The sequence below is a fragment of the Anomalospiza imberbis genome, chromosome 16, assembly GCF_031753505.1.
Source record: "Anomalospiza imberbis isolate Cuckoo-Finch-1a 21T00152 chromosome 16, ASM3175350v1, whole genome shotgun sequence".
Taxonomy (NCBI): Eukaryota; Metazoa; Chordata; class Aves; order Passeriformes; family Viduidae; genus Anomalospiza; species Anomalospiza imberbis.
The window spans coordinates 1,432,452-1,444,474 of NC_089696.1; the positions used below are offsets into that span (position 1 = coordinate 1,432,452).

Consider the following 12,023-nt stretch of genomic DNA (forward strand, 5'->3'; position numbering starts at 1 on the left):
TATGTATATTATATGTAGCTCAATATAAAAACGATGTGTATGCTAGATACAGATAGTTATGTATAGTGTATATAGTATCCTACGTGTTATTTCTATATTATATAAATATTTTGTATATATAATGTGTTAGCAGAAACCTTGGGCAGGAATTCAAACCCAGATATGTGTGTGTGTATATAAATACATATATAGTCATATATATATGTACGTATTTCTATATAGGTATGCATTTATCACATATAAATGTGTAAAACAATCATATCCATAGCATATGTTTTTAGATGGTGTCAGATCCTCCTGGCTTCCCCCCACTCTCCTACCAGGGAAGGTGTCATTTGCCTGGGTCTCCCTGGAGAAAAAAGCTTCCTCTGCTTTCCCTGCCCCGGCCTGGAGGTTCCCTGTCACAGCCTGGGGCTCCCCCTGTGGTCCTGGGAGTCTCCTCACACCGAGTCACGCTGCCTCGTGTCCCTGCCTTCCCTTGCAGGTCTTTGGGGCCCTGGAGAAAGCCAAAGAGAAGTATCGCTTGGAGGACTACTCGGTGAGCCAGATCTCCCTGGAGCAGGTCTTCATGAGCTTCACTCGCTTCCAGCACTACACAGAGGACAGAGGGAAATGAGCCCCCCAGTGCTCTTCGTCACGGACTGGCCCTCAGCCTATACATAGTATATATAGAGACAGTAATTTATATATTGGCGTGTCTTAAATACTGTATAAATGTAAAACTTACCGCCGAGGGGTGAGAGGATGGCAGCGCTCCTGCCGCTGCCACCGGCTCTGGGCGTGCGTGGGTGCGCGTGTGTGTGTGCATGTGACACTGCCACTCTCCAGCCTTCTTCCATCCGTACAGCAAAAAAAATCCACCCAAAAAAGCCTGGAGAGCCTGGGTGGGTGGAGAGGGGTGTTGGACGTGGGCTGGCAGAGGAGGAGAGGGATCCCCTCTGCTCCCCTCTCCCCTGCCCATCGCTCACACCCAGCGGGACGCTGCCCCGTGCTCCTCACCCGCATGTCCGTGTGTTGCTCGTGGTTTTAGCAGGAGGCTGTCGCGTAGCTCAGATCCAAACCGTCCTTGGGGCAGCAGGATGTGCTGGGATTGCCCCTGGAAGCACTTTGTATCCAGCCAGGAGGGGACGGCTCAGCTCCTGTCTGGCATGGGAAAGAGGAGGCTCTGTCTCCTTTAAGTGCTTGGGAAAACTGTCTCCTCCTGCCTGCTTGCCAAGCCTGGCCCGAGGAGCTGGCTCTGGCCCCAGCTGTGCAAAGGGAGCTGTGGTGCCAGGAGCTGGCACTGGGTGAGAGGTAGCAATGGAGCAATGCCCAGAACTCGGCCCCAGGAACAGCACGTGATGGGCATGGCTGGGGAGCCAGAGCTGGAGGCAGTGAGGGGTGCCCAGGGACGCTGCAGGGATGGGTGAGAAGTGCCACAAGTCCCTGGGGACGCTGTGGGTTGAGTGAGAGGTGCTGCAGGGTCTTGGCTGTGCTCTGGAGGACGGGTATGAAGTGTCACAGGGTGCCCAGGGATGCTGCTGGCCTCGGTGTGGTGCCCATGCAGGGGCTCTGCCAGCAGCACCGCCCCACACTGTGCAGTGCAGCCACAGGACCAGTTTGAAGCCAGCGACGCCCTCGCTGTGCCCGTGTCCTGCTGAGCTCACCTCTTACACCCCACACAGCTCCAACCTGACCATATCTGTCCTGCATCCCCCTCCTCATCCCCTCTGCCCCTGACCAGGCTGTGCCAGCAGCAGGCAGGGAGCAAAGGCCCTGTCCTGCCCCTGCCTGGCTCCAGGATGCTGCTGGTCACCAGCATTGCCCAGTCTTGCCTGGGCCCAGTTGGAGGAGGCAATTCCTTTTTGGAGTTTCCCAGTGACTGGGTTGGGGGTTTTTTTGTTTGTTTGTTGGAAATCTGTGTTGATTCTTGTCTGTCCTTAACTAGTCCCTGTGTCACCTGGGGCAGCCCCTTGGAAGCTGCCCCATGATCAATGCAGAGCTATTTGCACTATAGTACTACACACAATTGCACATAATTAATATTTATGGCAAGGGGGGCTGATTCCCTCCCAGTGATTGCATTGTCAGGGGTTGGGTTATATTTTTGGGTTGGGTTTTAATTTTTTTCCTTGTGACTGACTCATTTATTCCTGTTCCATTTCTTCCCTTTGCCTAATGTTGTTGTTCAGAACAATGGTGCATCATGTTACTAAGAATTTCCCCGGATCTTAAAGATGTGTGTTTTTATTAGTCAGCAGCCAGCAGGTGAATGGCCTCCTTAGACACCTTGGAGTCCTTTGGAGTTGCTGGCAGGGACGGATTGCACCCTGGGAGCATCCTGGTGGGCAGCAGAGCCAGCCACTGCCAGGGCACCATGCAGGGGGGAATCCCAGCACCAGTAACTTTCCCAGCAAGGGAAGAAAAAGGGGAGATGCTTCTTGCTGGGAGGGTGGCTGAAGTGCTGAAACTCCCAGTAACTGTTTTCTGGAAAGGGAAGGCCAGCAGGATGTAGTAGATCCTCACAGGCTTTTCCTGGGATGGGGTACAGTGGGAACGTGGAAGTTTCGGGGTGAGATGCAAAATTGCCACAGGCTGGCAGTGCCCTGAGCACAGCAACAGTCCATGTCCTGTTGGCTCTGGTGCCCCCTGCAAGGCTTGGTGCTGGGTGGGGACACGGAGGCAGCGTAACCCCCACACTGCCCACGATGCCATGGCAGAGCTGGTGGGAGAGTCCCTGGCCCCAGCCCTCCATCACTCTGGGGCCACCCTGGCCTGAATGAAGGAAGTGTTATGGAAGCAGCATTTCCCTGTCCCAGGGGGCTGTAACGCCCTGCCTGTCAGCGAGGCAGGCACTGCAGGCTGTGCATGGTGCTGCTCCTGATTTCAGTCACAGCCGCAGTGCCAGGTGTGCCAGCCCGGGGCAGGGAGCGGGACCAGGAGTGCTCCGTGGGCAGGTGCCAGGGGCACAGCTGCTGCTGGCACTCTCTAGCCTCCCAGCTGGGAGAAGCAACACAGCTCCTGGGCAGCTTCTACTCCCCACTGGCTGCAGTGTGGTTTTTGTTCCCATCATAGGAATAATAAAGATGATTTTTTTTTCCAATGGGTGTTTCCTGGCCTCCTTTGGATTCAGACTCTATTCAGCCTGTGCTGGCCTCCTGCTCCCTGCTTGGGCAGAAAGACATGGGGATAAAGGGGTGTCCTACAAAACCAGAACTAGAAAAGCTCAGTCTGGCTTGGAAAAGCCCAGCAGCTGAGGAGTTTTTTTGTAGAAGCAGAAGTTGGGGTCCCCATTCTTTTTACCTCAGGCAGCCACAACTATCCTCTCTCAGCTCTCCCAAACAGCCACAGGTGAGGGTGAGACCTCGAGCCTGGTACTCAAAATGCCTTTTGGCCTCCATGGCAGTTGGCAGCTGGCCCTGGCACTCCCATTCCTGCAGCTTTGCCCACCTAGATGCTGCAGCCCAGCTCTGGAGCACAGCCAGGGTGCTCAGCCCCCCTTGCAGATGCCCATATGCCGCCCCCTCCAATCCAAAACATCACCTAAGACAGCACCAGCGCCTGGCTGAGCCCCAGGACATGAGGCAGCACTGGGGCAAGGATGCAGCTGCAAGGAGAGGAGCTCCAACCCCTTGACTCCACAGAAGCCAGGTTCCCACTGAGCCACGAGTCAGCTGGGCGCATCCCCTCTCCAGGGGACGTGATGCTGCAGCCCCTGCTTCCCCTCCTCCCCATCCCACAAGCGCGTCTCCACGGGCAGTTTCAGCGCTTTATTGTCTGGCGGTCCTGCTACAGCACCCCCTGCTACAGCACGTGCCCGTGGCTGCAGGGGGGAGCCGCTCCCTTGTCCCCAGCGTGGCACTGCAGTGTCCCTGGAGCTGGAGGCTGCAGGAGCTGCAGCAGTCCGAGAACTGGCACTTAAGGAATCCTGGCTGGGGCTGCACGCTGCTCCTCTGCCGGGCACGGGGAGGGTGCGTGGCCGGGCATGGCTGTGGTCCGGTCCCTCTGGGCTGGCTCACTCCACTTTGGGCATCTTTTAAAAACGTGGTTCAAGAACGCCACCGATGCTGGGCTGTCACCAGCTGCTCGCAGCTTTGTTTCTCTTATAAAGAAACCAAACGCAACCTTTTCTTCCCTTTTATGAGCCGTTCTCGATTTTGGCCAGAAATTGCTGTGCCCACCACTCCTCCAGGTCGATGGGAACAAAGTCTGAAAAAGAGGGGAGGGGGAGAGAGGAACAGCTGGAGCAGGAGCAGAGCTCTGGGTGCTCTCTTCCAAACCCCAGAAAAAATAACCATGGAATCACAGAATATCCTGAGCTGGAAGGGACCCACAGGGATCATCGAGTCCAGCTCCTGGCCCTGCACAGACACCCCAACAATCCCACCCTGGGCCTGACATCTTTGTCTAAATGCTCCTGGAGCTCTGGCAGCCTTGGGGCTGTGCCCATTCCCTGGAGTGTCTGTTCAGTGCCCAGCACCCTCTGGGGAAAGAACCTTTCCCTGATATCCAATCTAATGACACCCCCAGGTCTCCTCCACCCCTGTGCCATGTCCCCAAAAGGCCAGACTACAGGGTCTACAGGAACCTTCTCTTCCTTGGGGAGCTCTCAGCCACTGCAAGAACCTGCAGGCTGCTGACTCCAGGTGCCACCAGCCAAGTGTTGTCCCCATGCCCGATTGGTCCTGCTGGCCCCAGGAGAAGCGGGTTCCCACAGGCTCCTCTCTCTCCAGCATGATGCTGGACCCCTTGGTGGCAGGAGAAGGCCTGAATCCCAGAGGAGTCAGCAACACCGTGGAACATCCAAGGGTTGCAGTGTGATACCCCCACCACAGTGCCTGGGGCCAGCTGTCTCCCCCCAGCACCCCCAGAGTGACCTCAGCACCAGCAGGAGAGACCCAACCAGCCCCTCTGGCACATCCAGCACTGGAATTCTTCTCCTCCTTCCACCACAGCCCTGTTCAGATGCAGGCTGAGCCCACAGCCACTCACTGGACCCCGAGCCTGATGCACCCCAAGTGCCACGAGCACTGCCCACTTACTTTTGAGTCCGGGGTTGGGGGTTTTCTCCACATACTGCACGGGCCCGCAGGTGCTCTCCCCGCTCCGGCTGCCGTCCAGCTGCTGCTCTACCTGCTGCCAGGCTGGGGAGGAGGAACAAGCGCTGGGTGGGTTTGGGATGGGGGTTCCCAGTGTGGGGGGCTGTGGGACAGGAGCAGGAGGTGGAGCAAAGGAGGGCAAGTACCCAGGCTGGGGACTCCATGCCTGCCGCCGATGTCCCCAGCATGGTGTAGGTGCTGGGGAGGGACTCCATCTGCTCCAGCTCCCCTGGGTGCTGCCCCAGGGACCCTCTGCCCTCACCTTCATAGACAAAGCGGACATTCTCCTCGTGGGCCAGGGTGTAACATTCTTCAGGGGCTGAGATCTGCTGCAGCAGCAGTGGGGGCCTCTTGCCATTCACTCTGTTGAAGACGAGTTTCTGTGCTGGGCTGTGGAGGGAAGGAAGCAAGGGGGGGGTGAGGGCACAGGCAGCTCTGCCCACCCCAGCAAGAACTGGGGCTGTTCAGGTGTCCTGGGCTGCCCCACGGCGCACACACTCACCCACAGCTGCAGTCACCCAGCCTTGTCCCCAAGGACTGGGATGGAAAGGGACCCAGCCCCGAGGGACAGGGAATTCTGACACAGGAGGGGTGCAAGGGGAGCTCCCTGGGGAAAAGCACCAGCTGCCCATCTCCCACCCATCCTCTAACCTAGCACCCTGTGCAGTCCCTAAGATAAAGAATCTGCCACTAAAATTGCAGGAATATCAGGAAATTGAAGTGAAATCCAGTCAGGTACTGGACAGGGGATGTGCCATCTTCTGCAGATTAAGCACTGAGGTTCACTGGAACAGCTCTGGCCCCAGCATGGGGCACACAAAGTGCCCCAGGACTGGGATGTTACACTCTGAAAAGTAGGAGCAGGTCAGGCTTCCTCAGAGCTGGCATCCCCTCCTGTGAGGGGCACTTCAACCACTCCCTGCCTGGATGCAGCAACCCCCACCAGAACTAAAGGAAAAACTTGGGATGAGACTTGGGAGCATGTTCAGTGCAAAACTCCAGTATTTTGGCTTTTCTGCCCAGCTCTAGGGCAGGACACGTCTGCAACAGCCACGTTCCTCATGGGACAAAGTCTAAGAGGCCCTAGGAGTGGGTTTGGAGGGCAGAAGAGACTGGGAGCAGGCAGCTCCTGCAGATCTGCAGGCAGGGGCTGGGGAGGGCAATGACGCTGAAGCCCCCACATCCAGGGGCTCTGGGCAGACAGGAGGAGGGCAAGCATGGCAGAAGCCACTCCAGTGAATTCCAGGGATCCCGCAAAGGAGAGGGACTTGTGGGGCGGGGGGGGTGTGCTCATCCATTTTTTGGCGCTGGAGAGGAGGGGCAGAACCAGCGGGGTCCCACTATCCTGTCTGGGTGTGCTGGGACTCCAGCCCTCCAGTCGGGAAAAAGTCTCCTTAGGGGTCCCATCACCACCTCCCAGCCCACTGGAATAGCCCACAGCATCCAGCCAACAGCTCCAGGGATTGCTGCGGGACACGAATTCAACCAGAAAGTGTCGCCCTGGCTTTTGGGGCAGAGGGGATCGCCAGCTCCGCGTGGGCTCCGCGGGCCCGGTGGGTGCGCGGCGCGGCCAAGCGGGCGGGACCGGCGCTGGCCCCGCCGCCCGCTTTGTGCAATCGGGGCCGTCCGCGGGGTGGGGGTTGGACGAGCCCGGCCCCGGCTCTGCCCCGCACCGGGACCCCCCCGCGCCCCTCCTTGGCGTGACCCCGCTGGTCCCACTCCCCGCGATTTCTGGGGATGGCCCGTGGGGAGCAGGGGGCACCGCCACTCCGGTGTGTGCCCGAGGCGGGGCGGCCCACGGCACGCGTGCACGGAGCTCCGCGGGACGCGTGCGGCACAAGCAGCGCTGGGAGGGGGTCTGAGGGGGCGAGCGGCACCGAGCGGAGACCCCGGCTCCCCCTCCCGCGTCCTGCCAGGCGGCCCAGCCGTCCCGTTCCCCTTCCCAAGGTCACGGCCCGGCCGCCCTAGTGCCGGTCCCTTCCCAAGGTCAAGCGGCCCGCGGGGCTCACCTGGCGGGGGGCCACGGGCCGGGCTGCGGTCGCCCCCGCAGCTCGCCCAGTTTGCTGCTGTCCACCGCCTGCTGCGTGGGACCTGCGGGGAGCGCGGGGCGTCAGGGGGGCGGCGAGGCTGGCACAGAGCCCCCGCGCCCCCCGGCCCCGCGCCCCCCGGTACCTGTGCGGCGCTGCGTGGCGAGCTTGCTGGGGCCGCGCGTCAGCGTGTACATCCTGCGGGCCCCGGCCCACGGCCCTGCCGCCCCCGCCCGAGTGCCTCAGGTGCCCCTCACCGGGGCGGCAGCGAGCCGGGCCGGCGCCACCCCCCTGACACGCCTCCGCTTAGATTAAAGGGACCGCGAGGAAGCGAGTGGGACACGGCCACAGCGCACGGCCCTCGGGGGCCGCGGGGGACACGTGGGAGGCGTGCAGGGACACATGCGACATGTGTGCCGTGTAAGGGACATGCCTAGGTTGTGGGCACACATAGGGGACGCATCGGGGGCGCGCGTGGGGATTAATGGGGACGCACAGGATGCAGGAACACACACTGGAGACAAGCAGGGCACATGCTGGGAGCACATGTGGGGACGTCCGTGGCACACAGAGGGGACGTGTGGGAGACACGGGACTCGCACAGGACACACAGAATGCACTCGAGGGACACTGGACCGTGTGGGGCTCAAGTAGGGGAAAGGGCACAGCAGGCACGTGGGACACAAGATGGCACAGAGGCGCAGGGGACACGGGAGTCACGGGAAACTCGGCGGGGACCTGCACGGGGACATACAGGAGACAGGACACTGGAGCCACGGCACACACACGGGACAGACAGGTGTCATCCCTGGAGCCAGGACAAAGGACCCAGGCAGGGAAAAGTGAAGGGGTGCAGAGGCAGGGGCTGAGGTGCCACCCCCACGGGGACAGCGCTGTGAATAGTCCCGAGCTGCACATCCCATGACCAGCGCAGGGATGGGGGCAGCCGCGTCCCGGCCAGCACGGTAACCTTTGGAGCGGGGACGTCCCGCCAAGGTGTCCGCACGTGGCACGAGGTGCGGACCCAGGACACGACCCCGAGCTGGACCCCGGCCACCCCGCAGTGTCCACCGGCCGCGCCTGTGGCTGGCGACAGCACCCGCAGGGTTTTGGGGAGAGATCGTGTGATAAACACGAGGGTGACCTTTGCCTTCCGCCACGTTGCCCCGGTAGTGGCCAGGGAGGGAGGGCTGTAGGAGGGTACTTCCCATAAAAGCCCAGCAGCGCCTGACCCTGGTGGGTGCCAGGCATGCGTAGACCCTTCGCGGATGTGCATCCACTGCTGTCACCCCCAACCCTGTTATTGTGCCAAAAAATAACCCTGACCCACGGGATGTCACTACTGGCTGTCACCCGCCCTGAAACGTGCTGGGGACTGTGCCTCAGTTTCCCTCCGTGGTTTCTGCCCGTGGTTTCTAAGTGCCTGTTGGCACATCCCTGAGCTTTTCCACGCTTGGAAGGGCTGAACCCCCAATCCTTGTGCTCTAGATGGATCCCTCCGGACCTCCATCACCAGTGACTGCTGTCGCGGAAAGGGCGGGTGGGGGTCCCCCCTCGCCTCCGTTTTCCTGGGGTGTCGGCGCAAAGCCTCACTTTGCCCCTTTTAGGGGGTGCCGGAGGAGCGGCAGCGCCCGGGCCGGGGTCCCGCGGGAGCGGCGGGTCCGAGGGGCGGCGCGGCAGAGGCGCTCCCGGCCGCGCCGCTGGTGTAGTGGTATCATGCAAGATTCCCATTCTTGCGACCCGGGTTCGATTCCCGGGCGGCGCAGTTCTTTCTTTTTCCTTCCCTCCGCCTTTTCCCCTCCCGCCGTGGGAAGCTCCACCCGCGGCGCGGGGCGGTGCCGGCGGTGCCGGGAGCTGTAGTTCCCCCGCCCGCCCCGGCCATGCAGGTCCCGGCGGCCGCGGAGCGCAACAAGGGCCCGATCCTGGCGGTGCTGCGGGAGTACGCGGGGGGCGGCGCGGGCGCGGCGCCGGCCGCGCTGCGGGTGCTGGAGGTGGGCGCGGGCGCGGGGCTCCACGCCGCGCACTTCGCGCGGGCCCTGCCGCAGACGCGCTGGCAGCCCTCGGACATCGACCCCCGGGCGCTGCGCAGGTGAGCGGGGCCGGGGGTCCCGGGGGGACGGGGGACCCCGGGGGGCATCACCTGCAGCCCCTTCCCGCGGACCCATGGACCCGCGGCCCCCGTTCTCTGCTCCCCGTTTTATTTTTTTCTTTATTTATTTTATTTCTTTGGGGGAATTTTGGGAAAACACCAGTGTCCAACTCTCCTGCAGCCCAGGCTCTCCTGCTTGGTGCTTTGTTCCCTCCGGGAGAACCCCGATATCCAGCTCTTGGATGAACTGGATGCGCATTTTTTCCCAGAAAAGACCCACTCAGCAATGGGCCCAGGCTCCACAATTTTTTTTCTTTCTTCAGGAAAAACCCAACAGCCAACTCTCCAGCAGCCCAGGCTCCCCTGCTCAGTACTGTATTCTTTCCAGGAAAACCCCAATATCCTGCTCTCAGATGAGCTTTGTGTGTATTTTTTTCCCAGCAAAGACCCCCTTGGACAGCCCAGACTCTCTGGCTTGATGCTTTATTTTTTTCCAGGCAAAACACAATATTCAAGTCTTACCCAGCCCAGGCTCCCCAGGTCAATACCCACTATATTTTTCTTCAATAAATCCCCAATATCCAACTCCCAAACAACTCATGCTCCCCAGCTCAGGACTTTATTTTTCCCAGAAAACTCCCAAAATTCAGCTTTCCACCGTAGAAAAATAATTAGCCTGGTGGGGAGGTGCTGGAACCAGCCCCTGTCCAGGAGGAGTTTTGTGCTGCCCACCCAGCAGCACCCACCACCCTGGGTAAAAATAATCTCCAGGCTGGGAGGCTGCAGGAGCTGAGACCTAGGTGGCGAATGTGCCAAAAAGGATGTAAATAACACCAAAATCAGGAGGTGCTGGTGCAGTGGTGCCAGTGGGGTGCCCCACGAGGGGACGGTGCTCCAGAATGGGGGAGGTTAGGCCCCGGGGCCTCTGCATCCACATGCTGCTGGTTGTCCAGACGCTTCCAGTTCTCCATCTGGCAGCTGTAAGCAAAGGGCTGGGCAAGGAGCCCCCAGGCTGTGCTGCACCCACATCCCTCTGTGGGTGTTTTTCCACTTCTGAGAGTCCACGCAGGGCTTTGTCCCTGCCTGCAGCGCCTGCTGGGGGGTGCCCGGGGGACCCGGCTGGGCTTGAGGTGGGGTTTGGTGCCCACAGCATCGCTGCCTACGTGGAGGCCGCAGGGGTGCCCAACCTGCTGCCCCCCATCCTGCTGGACGTGTCACAGGGCTGGGAGACCTGGGGGGGCACCCAGCCCGCCACCCTCGACCTCCTTGTCAGCATCAACATGATGCACATCGCAGAGCTGCGGTGCACCGAGGTGAGCAGCCCTCGACAGCCCCTGTCCCCTGCCAGGGCCGAGGGGGGGCTCCCAGGGGGTGTCCCCAGCCCCCTGACCCCGTCCCCACCTCTCTCGTTCCCCAGGGCCTGTTCAAGGGTGCCGGGGTGCTGCTGAAGCCCGGAGGTGTGCTCTTCACCTATGGGGTGGGTCACCTGTCCTGGTGCAGGAGCATCCTGGGGGGTGCAGGGTGTCAGAGTGGTTACTGGGGGGGCAGGTGGGAGGGCAGCTCCAGTCATGGCTTAGGGAGGGAGCTGGGAAATGCAGGGGCTTGGCTTTTGGGGGGTCTCTGCCTTTTAGGGCACATGCTGAGCACTGGAAGGAGCAGTTTTGGAGGAGACAGGTCCTGTCCTCCCTCACCTTATCCAAAGCAGGGTCTGGGGGTGCCTGCAGTGGGTGACAGGACTCACAGTGGGTGATGGGACTCCTTGGGGGCTGTGTCTCTTCCCGCTTGGCTTCTGTGCTTGGCGGGGACAGCAGTCCGTGGAACCGGGGCTGGGGTGCACAGGGTGGCTCCTGCCTGCAGCTCCAGCTGTGTCCCCCCAGCCCTACGCCGTGGACGGTCAGATCAGCCCCCAGAGCAACGTGGACTTTGACCGCAGCCTGAGGCAGAGGTAGGAGGGGGCTGGGGAGCTCAGGCTCCTGGGGGCCCATCCTGTCCTCTCTGTCCGCCCCTGCAGCTGCAGGAAGCTCCCTCCCGGCGTGGTCCTTCAAGATAAGCCACGCCTGAGGGCAGCCCCCCAGCCGGGGGTGGCCCTGGGAGATGGGGCTGCTCTGGGGCGGGGTGGCCCCGGGGCGACCCACGCCTTCCTCCCCGCAGCAATCCCGCCTGGGGGCTGCGGGACACGGCGCTGCTGCGGGAGCTGGCTGAGGCCAACGGGCTGTGCCTGGAGAGGATGGTAGGTGATGGGCCCTGGGGGCTGCCCGTGCCGGTGTGCACCCCTGAGCCCGGCTCTGTGCCTCCAGGTGGACATGCCGGCCAACAACAAGAGCCTGATCTTCCGCAAGCTGTAACCTGCCCTGACAGCACTTCCAGCGCCTCCCAGCACTGCTGTCCCCGCTGATGCCTCCTGCAGAGTGTCACTGTGCCACCACGGCTGCCACCGGGGCTGGGGACAGCAGTGATGGGACAGAGCCCCACTCACCCCAGCTGGGGCTGACTTGGCTGGAGGGGGGGTCCATCTCCCCTAGTGCCTTTGGAGCTCCCTTTGCAGTGGGGTGCCCCAGCCTGGACCACAAGAGCCAGCACAGCTGCCGTGGGGGGCACAGGTGTGTGTGAGGGGACACAACACCCGTGGGCATGGGGGAGACTCCTTGCTCCATTTCCTCAGAGGATTCTGTGCTGATGGTGTCCCCCTTCCCCCCCTCCCCAGAATTGTGCTGCTGACCCCCAATAAACTCTGTGGCTTTGCCCCCCACGGCCCAGCAGCTCCCTGATGTTTTCAGCACAAACACTGGGGTTGAGGGTGTCCCCAGTTCCATCTCCAGCACCAATGAA

At 61.2% G+C, this 12,023-nt stretch overlaps 3 protein-coding genes and 1 non-coding gene across 5 annotated transcripts in view; 3 read left to right on the forward strand and 1 right to left on the reverse strand.

Annotated features, from left to right (window-relative positions):
• The window catches only part of ABCA3 (ATP binding cassette subfamily A member 3), a 31,443-nt gene extending 29,228 nt beyond the window's left edge, over positions 1 to 2,215 (forward strand). Inside the window, exon 31 of the mRNA XM_068206442.1 lies at positions 485 to 2,215. Coding sequence (XP_068062543.1) covers positions 485 to 616 — 132 coding nt within the window. The 3' untranslated portion in view covers positions 617 to 2,215. The remainder of the gene's footprint in view (positions 1 to 484) is intronic.
• Positions 2,216 to 3,734: 1,519 nt separating this feature from the next.
• Positions 3,735 to 7,335, reverse strand: MCRIP2 (MAPK regulated corepressor interacting protein 2). Its single transcript, XM_068206441.1, has 5 exons — positions 7,251 to 7,335; positions 7,088 to 7,169; positions 5,341 to 5,468; positions 5,022 to 5,123; positions 3,735 to 4,188 (listed from the first exon to the last, which is right to left on the reverse strand). Exons 1-5 carry the CDS (start codon positions 7,300 to 7,302, stop codon positions 4,118 to 4,120), a joined length of 435 nt encoding a protein of 144 aa, XP_068062542.1. The 5' UTR covers positions 7,303 to 7,335; the 3' UTR covers positions 3,735 to 4,117.
• A 1,464-nt stretch (positions 7,336 to 8,799) lies between these two features.
• On the forward strand, positions 8,800 to 8,870 carry TRNAG-CCC (transfer RNA glycine (anticodon CCC)). Its single transcript has one exon. It is a non-coding gene; the product is annotated as a tRNA-Gly (tRNA).
• An 85-nt stretch (positions 8,871 to 8,955) lies between these two features.
• METTL26 (methyltransferase like 26) lies at positions 8,956 to 11,942 on the forward strand. Of its 2 annotated transcripts, XM_068206444.1 has the most exons (6): positions 8,957 to 9,194; positions 10,345 to 10,507; positions 10,612 to 10,671; positions 11,072 to 11,139; positions 11,346 to 11,424; positions 11,492 to 11,942. In XM_068206444.1, exons 1-6 carry the CDS (start codon positions 8,986 to 8,988, stop codon positions 11,537 to 11,539), a joined length of 627 nt encoding a protein of 208 aa, XP_068062545.1. In that variant the 5' UTR covers positions 8,957 to 8,985; the 3' UTR covers positions 11,540 to 11,942. The 2 variants fall into 2 exon arrangements, with proteins under 2 accessions (XP_068062546.1, XP_068062545.1); XM_068206445.1 differs by lacking the exon at positions 10,612 to 10,671 and having other exon boundaries at positions 8,956 to 9,194.
• Positions 11,943 to 12,023: the final 81 nt, after the last annotated feature.